Here is a 17,850-nt window from a genome sequence, read left to right on the forward strand (position 1 = left end):
AGAGCTGGACACGACTAAAGCAACTTGGCACATGTATGTGCCATTATATACACTGAGTGTAGGAAAAAAGTGGCTGATCCCAACCCACAGGGGTCCCTGAGGCCAGGCACTGCCCACGGTGGCCCTGTGGGCAGGTATAGTGAGGTGGCTGAGCTGGAGGGTAGCCTTGGACTTCTGGCCTCCAGAACTGTGAGAGGATAAACTTCTGTTATTTAAGCTGTGAAGTGATTTGTGTTGGCCATCCTGGGAAACTGGGCACCTCCCCCACCACTCTACTCCCCGTACCAACCCTCCAACGTGGGGTCCCTGGGAAGGTCAGGAGAAATTAGAGAATCTAACTGCCAATATCCCTCGTTTAATCTCCAAAGTGGCCTAATTATCTATCACCCATGGTGAATTGCCCACCTTTTCCTATCCTCTTGGACAGGAATGGACATTTCAGGGTTGATCTGCAGAGACTAAGGGAATGAGCAGGAAGAGTGACAGCCTGCTGCTTCTTTGAGCCAATAAAGGGAAATAGATTTTTGCCCCCTAAAGTCAAAGAGAATTTGTAAAAACAGAGTCCAAGCTAATTTAATACACTCACTTAATTATTTAAGTAGCAAGTCAATATTTCTCAATTGCTCCATCTTACAAACACAGCCATGATAACAAAGGAAACGTTATTTAAATCTGTGGCCAAAAAAGTGAGCCCAGATAGAGAAGAGAGTGAAAGGCTACATTTGATACGACTTAACAAAGGCGAGGAAAGATCCAACCTTTTCCAGAAAATAAATCATAGCCACACTTATTGCCAAGATCCAAAGAAAAAAATTTATTTACAATAGAGAATTTTATTTGAAACATGCATTTTTCTTTTTTTTTTTTTAAACAAATCAGCAAATGCAGATCAAGTTTACACTCCTTAAGGCAAGAGTCCCTTAGCAAGCTGTACACGATCATATTAAATCCAAAAGCCGCTCACCCTGGAAACTCATGTACAAAGGGCAAGGCCAAGGTCAGCGATTTGTCTTTTATTAGAGAATCAGACAATCTCCCTGATACAGGAACTCTGAGGTCAACTTGCTATGAATTATACTAGGAAAATGCAAACCAATAGCAAGAAATTCTGATAGTCTCCTTAGTACTGCATACAATCAAATCAACTTTATTTAGAAAGGAAGTACAGTAGTGCATACGAAAAAGTGAAAACAGAACCTGTCCACACAACCGGAGGGACAGCAGTGTGCCGACGGTCATATTGCACGCAACGGTCAAGTCCAAACTTTTGGTTCAGAGTTAGCTTTTCCCCATTTTGGCAATCAGTTCATCGCAAATCTTGGTGAGTTCTTCTATCTCTTTATTCTGCAAGTGAAGACAAAAAAAAGAGGTTGCTGAAATGTCCTGGTTGTTGGAAATCAAGCCAATCAGAATGGTCACTGGGCTTTTTTGTGTCCTCCGGGCTGATTGGTCCCCCTGAGGATATCTAAAGCAGCATGAGAAATGACCTGGAGCCAAGTCATCTGTGCATCCCAGCTCTAGCTGTGTGACCTTGGGCACGTTACACAACCTCTCTGAGCCTCAAGTTTCCTTATCTCAAAAGGGTAGATGATAACATTCTTCTCTCTCAGAATTAAGTGAGGTAAGAAATGTCAAGCTTCCTAGCACAGTGACCAGCTCAGAGTAATGGCTTAACCAGCATTCATTGTCTTCTGCTTATTTGCCTCCAAGGATGTGGGCACAAGAGGGTGGTCTGTGGTGAGCTCTTTGGTGGGTTTTTTTGAGAAATGCCACCAGAGTGGTTAAGCAATTCTACTTGGATGGGACCCCTAGCATTATTCAGAGGATGTCAAGTGAGGCGGTGCTGTGGATACAGGGCGTGTGGAGGAGAGTGAGGGCAGACACAGGACATCTTCAGGGGCTTCTCGGGCCACACCGTGCCCATCCTCTGAAGCCCCATCACGAGGAGCCAACCACGTGTTCATCTCACACCAGAGATCTTCAGCACTGTCTGTTCTCCAGCAACGGGCATCCAACGGGGTGGCACCTCCATCCGGACGGTGGTGGCTTTGCTCAGATGGACTAAATGCCATGCCTGATGCCGCTCTGGCTCAGCAGCCAGTCTTGACGGGTCCTCTCCTATGGGGCGAGACCTTTCTGTATCCCCAGAATATGTTGCGGCCAGCTTTCCCTTGAGGTCCCCGTGGAAGGCGAGTCTTAAGTCACAAGGCTGTGCTCTGAGACTGCATGGAGGCCCTTCTCTAGAAAGCCCCGGGCCTCCTAAGACACGGTCCAGCCGGGAGCCACGTGCCCTGGGTACCCGGGCTGGGCTCCAGGTGCGGCTCATCGCTGAGCCGGTGCTCCGGAGGAATCCGGCCTCCTTAGCAGAGGAGGTTCAGTCCCGGTTGCAGCTGCAAATTCAGTCCTGCCTCCAGTCCCCACGGGGAGACAGCTCTGCCAGGAATATCACCTCGGCCCACCTCCTGCCTAAGGTCCTGGGAAGCACTGAAATTCCTGCTGGGGGATGGGTTCTGCATGGGATGCAGGACGAGCCACTGATCCTGGAATTCCTGTTATCACCGCTCGGGCTGCTCGCAGTGATGTTTCATCTTCCTGGAGCACTTTTAGCACATGCCTGTCACCGTGCAAACCCAGCGCAGGCCCTGGATTGCGCCCCGTTCTCACCATAATCTCGTAACAGAAACCATTATTATCCCGCTACTTTTCAGTGAGGAGACAGGCTCAGAGAGGTTAAGCGTTGTGCATGAGGTCACACAGTTGCTCAGACACAGCAAACCTGAAACACAAATTCCGGTCGGCCTGGTTCCCATACAGCTTGGCTATTTCACGTGTTAGGCACACCGCCTAGTGACTGATGGCCCAGGGGCACGAGCAGACCCACTGGCTGTGGATTCTTGGAGGTTCTCCGAGCTCTATCCTGGCACCGTCAGCCACCAGCCGGGAACCTGCCCTATCACGGAGCTCAGCTCACCAGGCAGAAGTCCCAACTGGGCGAAATGCCCAATGCCTTCACCTAAGAGCTGCCTGGGGTGGGAGATGGGGGGCATAATACTTCTGAATCTCTTGAAAACAGAGACCACCCCCTCCGTATCACTTGGAGCCCTTTAGGGAAGAACTCATGTGGTTGACCCACTCCTCCTGAATTTTAGTTTAAGACAAAATTATGTTTGCAGATACATTTTTTTTTCCTGTTATCCAAATCAGTGCAAAGCTTACTTGCTTTCTTCCTTGTCTTCTAGTTGGCCAGAAAACCTAATATCCATCACCTTCACTTTGCAACTATAATCATCTGAACAGGCCAGGTGCCTTGAAAGCATCCCTCCTGACACTGGTTTTAGCTCTGTTGTTCTAGCTAACATCGTGATGCGATTTAAACACCATCATACCCTGATGGAAACAGGAGGGAATAACTTCACACCTTCAAGATCTGGTTTAGTTCCCCAGCATTACAAACCTAGAAACCACAGTGAAGTGCCAGGCCTGCCAAGGAGCAGGATGGACGGCAGGGAGGTGTGGGGACCTGAATCTCCTGAGTTCCGAGCTCTTTCCCCAAGACCATGTAGGGGATGTGAGAGGTAGTAGATACCCTGCCCACCTCTGCCCACTGCAGAGGTTAGTACTGCTTGGCCCAGAACCCCTGGGGCCCAGCCAGTCACACTGGAAGCTGGGTGGGTGCTTCGAGAGGAGCAGAAATCATTGGGAGACAAACTGGACTCCTGATGCCACCTGCCTTTAAAGCACCCCCACCAATGCCCATCAAGACCCCAGTGCATGAGAAGCGCTGTTACCCCTGGCCACTGGGCCCTCGATGACCATCCTGAGGCTCAGTAAATCAACCAGAATGGGGGTTCATGTCTGGAAACCCAGGGAGGGAGCCTGCCTGGCTCACACTCACTCAGAATCAGCCTCACGGCTCTCCTGGGGGGGAGAGGCTTCTCTGTAGGACAATCAGGGAGTTAGTGTGTAAGGGGAACCAAGTCCTTGACTGGAAATCAGGAAATCTGGGCACAAGCTGAGAAACCTCAAGAGGATCCTCCTCCAGTGCACGGAAGTAGGAGGACACCTGGGGGGCCTTTCTGACCCTGGCACTGCCCGTGTTCTGCAGGTGTCTCTGCCCAGGGTGTTGCCTGCTGGGCACCATCCTGCTCGCTGGGTGCAGGGGTTAAAGCACTATGCCTGGCACACCACAGTTGCCGAGCAAACGTTTGACAAATGAACGAATGTTGAAAAGGAATGGAAGATGACAGTTTCAGGGAAGGCAGAAAGGGAGCCAGTCTCAGGGCTGGGTTAACCTGGATTTTCCTGGGGGGGGGCAAGGCCGCGCCCGTGAAGCATCAACCTGTCCCAGCAGTGCCTGGCATGTGGCCCAGAGTGAGAAGCCCGGCTATGTGTGTCTGAGCCTCTGGCCAGCCCCGCCCGCTTGGAGGCAGCGACCTCAGCCTGTTACCTTCTGCTCCAGCGTTCTCTCCAGAGCGTCCACTCTCAGCTGCTCCTTCCGTAGGCTGGCCTGGTAGGCAGCCTGCTCCTGCTGGGCCTTGCCCCGGACTTGGGCAATCTCGGCATTGGCCCTGCAGGAACGGGTTGAGGACGGGGTTCGGAGATGATCACTCTTCCCTGGAGATGCCTCCCACCCTCTTCCTCCCCAGTCTGGGAACGTGTGCTTGCTCAGTCGCTTCAGTCGTATCCGACTCTGCGACCCCATGGACTGTAGCCCGCCAGGCTCCTCTGTTCATGGGATTCTCCGGGCAAGAATACTGGAGTGGGTTGCCATGCCCTCCTCCAGGGGACCTTCCCGACCCAGGGATCGAAGCTGCATCTCTTATGTCTCCTTCATTGGGCAGGCAGGTTCTTTATCACTAGCGTCACCAGGGAAGCCCTTCAAATCTGGGCAGGGGAACAAACCATCTGGCTCCAGCTCCCTCCAACAGGGCCTGAGCACAGGAGCCGATGAGAACCCCCCATCCCTGTGATGCCGAGATGCTTCCAGTGGGTACCCTGGAAATTGCAACACGCATCCCTCACTTATCAAGATGGATAGTGATGGAGAGTGCATTATCTTAAACTGTAGTGAAAAATGCAGCTGGATTATCCACTCAGCTGTGGGATTGGGAATTATCCATTATCCCAAGGCGATGGCAGGGGTGCCAGGGAGCTCCCAGCTAGCCTCGGCCAGGGCTGGCTACTGAGGGGCCCTTGGGAGCAGACTCCGGCGGCCTTACCTGTCTAGCTTCTCCTCCGCATGGACCTTCAGCGCCTGGTACCTCTGTTCCTCCTTCTTTACTCGAGACAGGTACTCTTGTGCACACTTCTTCAGCACCTCTTCATTCTGACGAGGACAGAACACGGGGGTCAAGCCCACAGAAGAAAATCCAAGGAGGGCTGGGGACCCCGAGCCCGGATGTGGGTGTAACCCCTGACTGCCGAGTCCTACCCCCCATCCGGCGAGGATGGCCTTCCAGGGCGCCCCTGCGATGCTCCCAACCCACCCCACCTCCCCTACCACACGGATCTCGCCCTCCCCCCACCGCGAACACCAACACACCTTGCGGAAGCCCTCCAGGACCTCCTTCATCTTCTCGTATCTCCTGAAGAGATCAGCCAGAGATTTCTCCACGGAGTTCAGGTCGGCCAGGGCTTGCTCCTTCTCCAGGACCAGCTGCTGGACGGTCTGGTGGGAGACCGACTTCTCCCTCTGTTCATCCTCTGGTGGGAGACACAGGGAACAAAATGATGGAGCCCACAGCTTCTGGACTGGGTCTCCGGGCCCAGCTGAGGCCTCGGGTGCAGCTCAAGTCTGACCTGTGGGCCATCTTGGGTCTCAGCTTTCAGCTGAGACAGACCCGCTCCCTCGAGCCCCCCCAGACTCCGCCTCTAAAGGAACAAAATCCACAGCTCCAGCATCCCAGACCTGGGCCTGGGCACATTAGATGGGCTGGAAATGAACCAGTATCCTTTAACCTGATCACTGCAGCCCCTTAAACTAGCCTGGAGACCCTGCTGATTCTATCTGGTTGTTGACAGCATAAGGACCAATCCATACTGAATTTGGTGTTGACCCAGAATAAAATGTGCTGTAGATTGAGCTGTGAGGGAAGTTCATCCCCCTTCTTAAGCATAATGAAGCTGCAGAGATGGTCATAGGAAAAGAAAAAGGCTTCTTCATCCTTAAAACATCCCATGAACCCCAAGCCCACATAACTGTGGCCCTGAATCCTGTTCCATACAAAAAGGGCCATTTCTTTTGATAGGGCGGGTGTCTTCTTTAACTCCCAGGAAAACGGAGCTATTTCTGTCGGATTGACTTTCTCAGTTATGCACAAAACAATTAAATTCTGGCCCGGTCTGGAGCAGCTGATCCTGGTGGCAGGCTCTGCACGCCAGCCTGTCATTGGTCTGCGTGGGCAAGGAGCCGCTTGCTCTGATCGGTCCGGAACTTTGCTGGCAGCAGAGAGTCAGTGGAGGGGAGCACCCCTGCTTGGAGCTCCTGTCCATCCTCAGGTCCCCTGGGAGGGGCCCCTGGGCCGGAGGATGGACAGCAGCTGTCAACGATGACACCGCCATGGCAGAGCAGCGGCCCGTGTGTACTGGGCTCCTGCACATGTCAGGCGCTGGGCTGACCGTCCTCTCGATTCAGGGCCCCTCAGCCAGCACCTGGCAGCTGGGCTGAGCTCTCAGAAGTCCAAACCGGGTCAACCCCTCCTTCCAGGGGCCCCCTCTGCACTGGAATAAACCCCCAGCCCACATGCTCTCTGCTCTCAGCACCGCTACGCCTCCGCTGGGAAAGCTGGCCTGGAGCCCCCTGTGGCCCCACCTCACTCAGAGACACCTTTTATGAACCCACGTGGGAAACACCTCGTCTCCATGCCCAGAATGGGCTTCCCTGGTGGGTCCATGATAAAAGAATCCGCCTGCCAATGTAGAAGCCACAGGTTCAATCCGTGGGTCAGGAAGATCCCCTGGAGTAGGAAATGGCAACCCACTCCAGTATTCTTTTCTGGGAAACCCCAGGGACAGAGGAGCCTGGCATGGGGCTCCACAGGGTCGCAAAAGAGTCGGGCATGGCTGAGCAACTGAGCACCCAGCACCACGTCCGGCAGTGACCACTCCTTATTGTCATACCAGACATGTGGGTGTGCACGTGTCTGTATAGAGAATGCATGCTCCATGAGAGCAGGGTCCTGTGAGTCTGTTCTGTCCATGGCTCTGTCGCAGGCCCAGAACAGGGCCTGTGAGGACAGGCCTGCAGGACACAGGACGCCACAACACACGCCTGTTGTTGTGCAGTGAATGAATGAGCAGGGCGGCCCTGAGGCTGAACTCCAATCTCCCGCACAGGAGAAGCTTAGTCCCTTGTTCACTGAGGATGCAACAGAGCCAGAACCAAACCCAAGGCTGTGCTCGCAACTGGGTCTCAACGTGGGCCTCTTACTAATGCAACTGGAAGGATCAGTTCAGTTCAGTTCAGTCGCTCAGTCGTGTCCGACTCTTCGAGACCCCATGGACCACAGCATGCCAGGCCTCCCTGTCCATCACCAACTCCCAGGGTCTACTCAAACTCCTCTCCATTGAGTCAGTGATGCCATCCAACCATCTCATCCTCTGTCGCCCCCTTCTCCTCCTGCCTTCGATCTTTCCCAGCATCAGGGTCTTTTCAAATGAGTCAGCTCTTCGCATCAGGTGGCCAAGGTACTGGAGTTTCGGTTTCAACATCAGTCCTTCCAATGGAAGGATGGAGCTCCCTTAAAAGTGGGGCGATGTTGCTTTGGGTTCTTTCCCCTTAGATTCTCGATAGATGGGCACCTTTCTGTATCCCGACGTCAGGCGTTTTCCTGTCTGTGTGTGGACAGGAGTGAAGAGCACAGAACAGGGACCACATTGTGGTTTCGGCTCCAGCCCTGACCATAAACTTGCTCAAAGTCCTCACCTGAGGTCCCAGGGCCTCAGTTCCAAAATGAGGGGCTTTGCACATGTCAGCATGCACCCTGATCAGCTGGGAGCTTGTTCAAATGCAGGCGACTGAGCCCACCCAGCGGGGTCTGATTTGGTCATTCTGCAGTGGGACTGAGGATCTGCGCCTGTGACAAGGTCCCCAGCGATGCTGAGATGGCTGGTCCAGGGACCATGTCTGGAGAACCACAGGCCAGGAAGATGCCTGAGGTCCTGCCTCTTGAGAGTTTCTCCTCCCAGGGCAGAGCTGAAGAACCAGGAGCCAGAGTCTGACAGCCCACGTCCCAGTCCTAGCACTGATAATTCCTGGCAATGTGACCTTGGGCAGAGTTTTTCAGCTCTGTCCTCCACATCTGAAAACACGGGATGAGAGGATATATCTATGGCATTTGGGGAAGATTAAATATAAAGCACTCAACATGTAGTAAGAAGTCAGTATCAGCGCTCCGTTATCAACAGCATCACCATCTCACAGAACTGCTATGATATCAAGTTGCAGGGACCCACGAAGGGGGAGCTTTTGAACATATAGTGAGACCAGAACCACCGACAATCTGCTTGCTACATCTAGACTCCTAAAAGAAAGGGCACTTCAAAGTTCCACCAGTAACCAAATGCTTGTTTTTATTCTTTGAATTTTAGCTGCTTCCTTAGTTCTCAGCAAGCTGTATAATACACATTCTGGGCTGGTTTCGGGCCATGTATACATTTCACTTGGCTTGGTAAAAGAGTCATTTATCAAACGGAATCCATCTGATTTCCTGGATCTGAGATTAGTCTGCCTCAGGCTTCCTTTCCTCCCCCTCCATAACCCTTGTAAAAATAGAATTTCCCTGTTCCCAGGAGACTGAAAAGGAGAGAATGCTTCACACGTCTTTTTTTGTAAATGACAAATGCTGCTAGGTTCTTCAAATCAGGAAATCAGCTCAAAACCCAAGATGTTCTAGACACAACAGTAAAACAATGGCCCTGGAGATTTTTTGGCTTTTTCAGGCAAAACACTGTAAAACCATGTGGGGAATGCAGCCAAAACACAAAAGCAAAAGTAACAAAAATAGAAAAACAAACAAATAAGGGTTGCAATGGGCGGGTGTCAAATTAGGTGAAAAAGCATTTACTTACCAGGCTTGCCTGTTTGTTTTGCAAGCAAAGGGCAAGAAGCAACAGAAAATGGAAGCAAAACAGATAATCAGGGCAGTTGTTAGGAAAGCAGGAAAAAAAAAAAAAATCAATTGCAACAACCTGGAATGCAGAAAGCACAGAAATCCTTTTTTGTTCTGAATTCTGAACAGTCGATATTTGAACTTAATGAAATATAGTCTCTTGAGTATCATATGATGAGAATGAACAGTGATAGCAGGACAGATGTTACACTGACATAGAGCATTTGTAAAGGTTAAATGGAAGCCAGGGGGGCCAGGCGGGAACCAGGAAAGGCTAGTGGAGGTGGAGTGGAAGCTGGTTTTAACCTCAGATTGCTGTTACATTTATTCTGGGCCCTGAACTGTCCAGCTCTCTGGGTCTGAGTTTGCCCTTCCGTGAGGAAGGCTGGGTGGGTGAGTGGGAACCAGAAGAAAGAGACAGGATCCAGATAAGAAACACGGGTGGGTTTCCTGCTCAGAAAGAAGGCAGGTCCCACCCACAGCTACAGTGAGTCCCAGCTGTGCTGCAGCCCCACGCTGTCCGCAGCAAGGACGAGGACCCTGAAATCGACCCAGTCGGCGACCTGCACTAATGACTAATGGGTGACACGCACAGACGGGCCACTGTGCTCTGATGAGACCCGCTCTGGGAACGTGGATGATGAAGAGGACAGTGAGTGGCGATGGGGACACATAAAGGGGCGCCACCAGAGAGACAAAGCTGCTTCCAGCCAGGGATGTTGGGGGGCTGGCAGAGCCACCGGGAGAGTGCTCAAGCACCCCCAAACAGGAAATCGCTCAAAGCGGGTGATCTTAGAGCTCTGGAAGAGATGGACCTCAGGCCAAACACACCAGGTCTCTTGGGAAGGGAGAGGGTTGGGCATGTGTGGCCTTAATCCCTGGAGTCAGGGTTCCACACGCTCCTCAGATTGTCTAGAACTGAAAACGGTTCTAACGACCGTCACCTGCAGATATGCGGCAAGAAAAGCATCAGAGGGGAATAAGCTTTCTGTCCCCACTTACGGTGACCACATGAGGACAGGCCACTTACGTCAACTAGAGATTCTGACTCTTGTCAGTTTTCAAGAGGGAAATGTCAGCTTCTATCAAATTGCCAGTCGAGCAAGAAAGTTAGGTTGCTGTGGGCAGCCTGCTGTCAGGGCAAAGGCTCACGTTCTCTTCAACATTGGCCTAACCATCATCATCAAGAATAAAAATAAAAATGTACAACTCCCAGGTGTGGAAGGATGTTTCTAGATGAGCCAGGTAGGTCTGAGTGATGCTTTCACATCCCAAGCCTCCGGGAGGTGGAAAGGTCTCACTGAGCTCGCCAAACAGTGTATATTGGAAGATATAAATGCTTCCTTCTGACCATGTTCAGCAGCAGTTTCAGTTCCAAGAGTTTTTTTTTAATCTCATCCATATGTATCCATAAATTCTTATGCCCATTCAACAAGGAGGTTTCATTTAATAGAAAGCATACACCATGAGGCGGATTCTTAAAAAAAGACCCCAATGGGCTTTCCCCTGAGCTCTAGGAGAAATGGCTGTTATTATAATAAACCAAAATGAAAGCTTTTTTGAAAAGAAAGCACTCAATAGGCAGCTTCTTCAGTGTTCCCAAGGCTCTTGTCATGTTTATCTTGGGACAAAAGCTAGAGGTATGGTATGACTCATATGATGAGAAGTCATCAGCTGAAACAAGCATCAAGTTGGAACACAGAAACTGTGGTCTGCAGTGAGAACATGTCCTTAGGAGTAAAAAAAAAATTTAAATCCAGTATCATGGACGTAAGCAAATGAATAAATAAGCAAAAATTCCACACCTGAAAACCCCCAGAGTCTTAACAGCATTTCTAAATAGTGATCATTAGTGAAAAATCTTGGGCTTGGCACTTCTGCAAGTCTTTTCTTGATTTTTCTTCAAGAGCAGAAGAGCCAGTTACTTGAGGTCTGGTTACTTGAGGCCTTTTATTGCAGGCCAAAGTAATCTGTCAGTACTGGCTGCCAGGGATGCTGTGTTAAGACAGATTCTGAAGCAGTATCCAACCTCAGGAAGAAACAGCAGTGATCAGTTAATCGGGGCAGGCAGCTGGGCTGTCACATGTTCTAATATTCCTTGTCCTGGACCCTGTGTAAAGGCCAATGGGTTTTGTTTTTTTTTTCTTGCATCTGATCTATATTAGGGTTTAACAATTTGATGTTAGAGATCTAATTCTCTCCCATGAGCAAAAAAGCCTCCAAACATCCTAGGAACAAACCTCAATCTTTTCATTAGGGCTGGGCCCCCATGAGGTGGGCTATCCTGGCTGGGTCAAATGGTGACCATCAAGGTGATGGCCATGGCTCCCCACTGCATACTAAGAGACGTGCGGGCGGGTGTTTCCAGGAGGTCCCCAGACTCACTTGCCTGCGGCAGAGCCTCGTTCTGGGAGGCTCTGGTCCCTCCCTAAAAGGCTTCATGTGCTAAGAGAAGCCTGAGTGAACACACTCTGGGTCTCTACCTTCAAAGCCCTCCCTACAGTTCAGAAACCTCAGGGCGGGCCTGAGCCCCTGCCAGTGAAGACACTCACCTATCATCTGGGCAATGGTCTTCTCATACTCGGCCACGATTTTCCTGTAAGAGAAGTGGAAACAGGTTGGTACTAGGACCACACAATGGTTTTTACTTTCACGCAGGTGCCTGTGCACTAGACATCAACAGCCTGTCCAAGAGGACAAATCTCATGGGTCCCAGTGGCTCAGAGGTTGAGGGTCCCCTCCAACCTCAGCTCTCTCCTTGCAGACCCAGGTAGGTTCATGCTCCTCGTGCATAACTCTGAACACATCATTCCCTTGTATAATACAAAACACTCTGTGTCTCTCCACTGCCCACTGAGAAAAAAATAAGGCTAAAACTTCAGCCTGATAGTCGAAGCCTTCTGTAACCTAGGCCTGATCTTCTTCATCAACTGTACCTCCTTCCATGCCATCCTGTGAACACAGTGGTTCAATAACAGTAAATGATTTCTTATCTGCTCTGAGCTTTCTTACCTCCATGGCCTTGAACATGGTTGTTCACTTGCCCTCTATCTCTATCTGTCAGAATCTATCTGTTTCTCAAGGTCCAATTCAAATGCTCTCTCCTCCAAGAAGTCTTCCCTGATTCTCTTTAGAACCCAAGAACATTTTCTTCTTTTTTTCTTTGGTTTTGGTCAAATCACTTAACCTAATCTCTGAGGCTTCAAACGGGGCTGGACCATCCCCTTAAAGGCTGTGGGGAGAAACAGATCGTATGCCTCTAGCCAAAAGCACAGTGCCTGGCACATAGCAGGTGCTTCCCATGTGGTAGACGTGATACTTCTATGACTATATGCAGAAAATGAAAATAAATCACTCAAGTGAAATTTGGAAGACACCCTAAATGTTTATCCATTGAGACTGGTGAAATTAATTGTATTAGACCCTCACAAGGACTGTCAAGCAACTGAATAATAAGATTGAGATGTATAAAAATCTGTCTAAGCTATGGTAAGTTAAAAAAGAATGTAGGGTCACATATACTTCTATACTACACTGAAGAAAAAGGAGGTTATACTGATACCTTAACATATTTGGGATCAGAAATGCCAAAGTCTAAGAAGGATACACCTATGAAATGGTACATAGCAGTTACCTGGCTGTGGCACCAGAGGCTGAGTGGAAGGAGATTTGTTTTTCATTGCAGGTATATTTTGTTGTTGTTCAGTCGCCAAGTCATGCCTGACTCCCTGCAACCCTGCAGGCTGCAATGTGCTGGGCTTCTCTGTCTTTCACTATCTCCTGGAGTTAAATTCATGTACTCCAAAATCATTTGGAGTACAAATTCATGTCGACTGAGTGGATGATGCCACCCAGCCACTCTCATCCCCTGCTGCCCCTTCTCCTCTGGCCCTCAATCTTTCCCAGCATCAGAGTCTTTTCCAATGAGTGCATTATTTACCTCGTGCTCATGGGATTTTAATACTAGTAATATACTAAGAAACCTTGTGGAATAAAGAGTAACTTCTATAGAGGACACCATTCATGGGGCCACACCAGTTCTAGCTGTTATCGAATCACAGGTAAGCATTCCCCAGGTAACCAGGAAGCCCGAGTATCACAACTGACCTCATTTCCACCACTTCCCGCCTGCTTTCTTCATATTTATCTTTCCACTCTGAGACCTCTCTCTCCTTGGTTATGATCTAGTATCAGGGCGAAGAAGAGGCAAGGTTAGTCCCAGATGAGTCCATTTGGATGTGAGCAATTCACAGACCAAGACAAGGAGACATGAACAAACATGGGATTAAAACCTGCTACACCAAAAAAAAAAAAACAAAAAAACCTGCTACACCAAACAATTACTGTACTGAGAGAATTTCCCCAAGCGTGACAGAAATAAGCCACACACCGGACTTTCACAGTGCCCTTGGAGAGCAACAAAAATGTGTGGGCTTTTTTTGTTGTTGTTATAAATCAAACGAGGCCAGCAAAGGCTTATTAAACAATAGTGTCCAATATCAAAACCCACGGTTTGCCACCTGTCTCTGCCGGCAGTGGTCAGAGGAGAAGGTCTGTGTCCAGAGACGCTGGCTTTGTGGGCCATGGGGATGTATGTTTATTTACAACTTTTCGCAGGCACCCAGAGCTGGCCCTGCCTTCTCGGAGGCACTTGCATGCCACAGTACCTCTGCCCTGGCGATCTGGAGGGCAGAGTCCAGGTCGGGCTGCTGGAACAGAAGGCCTGCGGGTTTCTCCACTTCGGCCGTCCCGATGCGGGAATACAAGGCTGTTTTGGAGATGGAGACATCCGGTGGGTGAGCAGCTTCTCTCTGTGGAACGGTTTTTAATTTTAAAAAGTGAACATCATGCTTCTGACAAAGAGAACTGCATTCATCCTCTCATGAATGGGTCAGTTGTATGGTTTTGAAACAAAGAACACCGAAAGTATGAGAAAATGCTAAGACTAATGAACGGGGGAATGCCGGATACAATCTATGGCAGCCTATCGTTTTGCACCCGCGCAGGCTGACAAAGAGGCTGGTGGCGGAGGCCTCCCCGGCTCCCGGCCCCTGGAGTCAAGCATGTCTAGTGCCTGTTTATCACTGCTGTTTATCAGACACACAGGCTTTTAGCCACAGTGAGTATTTACCAAGGCCACCTTCCAGCAGGCACCACTTCCAAAACAAAAGCCTGACGGTGAACAATGCTGAATTCTACTCTATGTTTGCCTCGTTCTGAGTAACCACAGATCTGATGGTTTCTGTGAGACCATCCACATTTCAATTTAGGGGGGCATCGGTTAGCTCTCTTTGAAAGTATATAAATAAGTCATAAAAGTTTTTAAGACCTACTATAGTCAACAAGCAATGTCACCTTCAGTGAACTAGTTTCTGGATGCCAAAAGGTAAGCGTTACACTGGAGTTCAACGGTGTCAATGGAAAAACAGAAAACTGGATTACTGACAACATCCATGTGCATGAATATGTGCAAATAAGACCCTCGAGAAGCACTGTGATTCCACACTGCCCACAACTGACACTGGCCGGTCACCAGGGAGGAGAGGTCTATACTGACTGTTCTTCTTTTTGCACAAACGCTCAGCCGTTTCCAACACACTTGAAATGCAGTGTTAGCAACACCACCAAATAGCGTAGCAGGGTTGTCAATCTAGCTCTACTGCAAAGAAACGGCAAACCAATCACACTCCCAGTCCCATTCATTAACCTCCTGGCCCGTCGTGGTTGCCAAGGCAAACCTCCACCCTGGTTACTAGAGTCTGATTCGATGCAAAGCAATGGTGGTCCAATGGTAGGAGGGCAACTGCTTCTTCCTTGGGAAACATGTAGAAGAAACGAAGCCATGAACAGAACAGTGATGTAGAAGAAAGAGATGTGAGGATGGAACAGTGAGGACTGATCATGTAGGTGGAAGCAGAGACTAAAGAACCAATAGTAAGTGGGAAGGCAGTGACCTGAAGGTGCTTGAGCACAATCTCTCTCTTCAGTCACGGGAATAGGTATGCTTACCCTGCTGTGGCCTCAGAGACAAGGAACCTGAGACAGCTCGGAAGACGCAGGTGGAAGCTTAATGAATAGGACTGGAGGTCACAGGGTTAGGACCAGTTAGTTGTACACATGCACGATGAACGAAGCAGTTCACGCTGTCCTGGAAGCAAGCGTCTGCTGCGTGGCTGTCACACCCCAGCCTGCTCTTGGGTATCTGGGTTAACCCTCACGTGCAGCCAGAACGACTGCTGCTCAGAGGGGAGAACACAGTTTTGTTCAACCAGACATCAGGGATGCCCACCCATCAGATGGAATGCAGGGATCCTTTAGCCTCAGGTCCTAAAGGTATTCCGTGGCAGGACATTTGAGCAGAACAGCCAACAGCCAGAGCTAACAGCTCTCGGGAGCAGGCAGACTGACCTCTTAGAAGAAAGAGGGCCACCAGACTGGAGGGCAGAGCCTCTCCCGTGTAGGGGTTAATCTGTGATGTTTGCAACGTTTTCAACATTCTGCTTGTCAAAAGGGAAACTTCTCAGGAAGTACATGGAAAATTATAATGGCATCAAGACTCAGTACTTACATTTATCATGAAAGTTCAAAAACATAAAATTCTGAAGAGGATTTTTTTAAAAAATTGTGCCTATCAGTTAAATAAAATAATGTGTTCTTTGAAAAAAAAATCAGAATAAAATTTCATAATGGAAAGAACATCCCGGTCCCTCTGATGATGAAAAAAATGAGAATCTAAATAAGATTTGGCCAAATTGTTTCCCAGAATGAGATTCAATTCTGACTCCAAATAAACCAGCTCTCTGAAGTGGAAAAGAAAAATGAATGAAAACTAATTTTACTATACTGGGCAGAAATGAAATAAGATCGATGCAGGAATTAATGACCTTTAAGCTGCCTCACGTCCTTTGTAAAACAAGGACGGGGATGAAAAACAAACAAAAGGATAAGCTTTCTAAGTAAATGCAAATGGTTACTACCGACACAGTGATTCACCATCACTGGTCATCCTGGCCACCTGAGTTTTCAATAAAGAAATACGATGACTTCAGAGTCCATCTAAATTATCATCCAGGTATCTGCAGGTCAATGAAATTCAAGATACACACCCTGGTTTTCTCTTACAACCAAGGATTGTTTTAAACTGAAATTAATAGCTCTGTCTCTTCCTGATATTTTAAGATCAGACTTAGATTAAGCTTTATTTCTCTCACATAATCTCCCATTTGCTACTTTAGAGGAGCCAGGAAGCCCCCAGCTTGCAAATTAAAACGTGAAATGGTATGACTCAGACCACATGGGACCACATGGGACTACGACCTCAATCCTCTTCCCTAAACTTTGATCCCTGTGGGGAACCCTGGAGCACTGTCACCGCAGTGAGACCTACAGATACACCCGGGGTCCCTCTGGCCCTGCAGCCAGGGGGGCTGCGGGCCCTGCCCCTCACCCGGGCCCACAGTCCTCCTCGTGGCCAATTAATCCCCTGTTGCCAGGCTTACGGGAAGCTGCCATGTCCGGGACCAAGGCAGGATCGCCGTCTCGGGGAACCGGGTGGCACAGCCGTGAGAGAGCACAGGGGTGGGGTCCAGGAGATGAGATCGGGCCACGGGTCAAGGTCACGGAGCTGGGCCAAGGTCATGGAGCATGGACACAGACTGGACGCTTGGGGGTGTCTGGGCCACACGGTGCCGGGTCAGACAGAGAGCAGCCTCACCCTGCTACTGTGCTACCCAAGTCTGACAACAGGCGGTCTCGAGCTCAGGATGACAAACAAGAGGAAGGCGCTTGATACGTGCCCTTAACCCACTCACACAGGAGGCCAACTGGCCACTCCATCCCCGTGGGTCAAGACATGGCCTCGGAAAAGAGGGTGGAACAAACACAGAGTGGCTGACATATATCACTGCCATGTATAAAACAGATAGAGTGGGAAGCTGTAGAGCAGAGCTCAGTGCTCTGACCTAGAGGGGTGGGACGGGGGGCGAGGAGGGGCAGGGAGGCTCAAGAAGGAGGGAACACACGCATACTTATAGCTGATTCACGCTGTCGTAGAGCAGACAGCGACACAACGTTGTAAAGCAATTATCCTCCAATCAAAACATAGATTAAAAAAGTGTGCATCTAAAAACAAAAATTAAAAAATATAAAATATAATGTATTCTCCCTTTAAAAAAATAATAAAATTTCTGGGAGGAAGAAAAAGGCATGGCCTCAACCCTCAACATAGGCTGCAGGTGATGACCACAAATTCTTGCAGCTGGGCAGTAAGCTGAAACCCACGTGCAAGCCCTTGGTCACTGCTTTTCGGATGGTCACTGTGGGTTTGGGGCATCATGTGGTTACCTGGGGGGGGTGGGGCCTGGACACAGCAGGAGAAAAGGCACCTAGGATATCAGGCTGCTCAGCAAACACGCAACTGCCCCAGACCTGACTCCTCCTCCTCCTGCTGCGACAAGCCAGGTCTCTGCCATTATCAGCTAGGACTCCTGCAGGAACCATACACTAGGAGTAATGCCCTTTCCTGCCCAGAGGAGCCTGTTTCTAGGACTTCCTCCGGCCCCAAGGCTTGCCATTTGTATGACCCTTGATCCTAAGTTACCCAGATACAGCCTTCATTCTTTGTATTGGGTCCCCCTCTTCCCAAAAGGCCAACAGCTTAGGGACCACAACCAGCGTCTGTTACACACACAAATGCAATCCGTCCCTGAGTTCTGCAGCCCTTGGAAAGCCATGCAGATGG

The 17,850-nt window shown here is 49.7% G+C and overlaps 1 protein-coding gene across 17 annotated transcripts in view; it reads right to left on the reverse strand.

Moving 5' to 3' along the window:
* Window positions 1-790: 790 nt before the first annotated feature.
* The window catches only part of TACC2 (transforming acidic coiled-coil containing protein 2), a 228,576-nt gene continuing 211,516 nt past the window's right edge, over window positions 791-17,850 (reverse strand). For all 17 annotated transcript variants that reach the window (XM_043475242.1, XM_043475253.1, XM_043475252.1 and 14 more), the window contains 7 exons: window positions 13,778-13,921; window positions 13,218-13,294; window positions 11,663-11,706; window positions 5,543-5,703; window positions 5,220-5,326; window positions 4,448-4,568; window positions 791-1,344 (listed from right to left, as the gene is read on the reverse strand). In XM_043475242.1, the coding sequence (XP_043331177.1) occupies window positions 1,279-1,344; window positions 4,448-4,568; window positions 5,220-5,326; window positions 5,543-5,703; window positions 11,663-11,706; window positions 13,218-13,294; window positions 13,778-13,921 (720 nt within the window). In that variant the 3' untranslated portion in view covers window positions 791-1,278. The remainder of the gene's footprint in view (window positions 1,345-4,447; window positions 4,569-5,219; window positions 5,327-5,542; window positions 5,704-11,662; window positions 11,707-13,217; window positions 13,295-13,777; window positions 13,922-17,850) is intronic.

Source organism: Cervus canadensis, chromosome 8, assembly GCF_019320065.1.
Source record: "Cervus canadensis isolate Bull #8, Minnesota chromosome 8, ASM1932006v1, whole genome shotgun sequence".
Taxonomy (NCBI): Eukaryota; Metazoa; Chordata; class Mammalia; order Artiodactyla; family Cervidae; genus Cervus; species Cervus canadensis.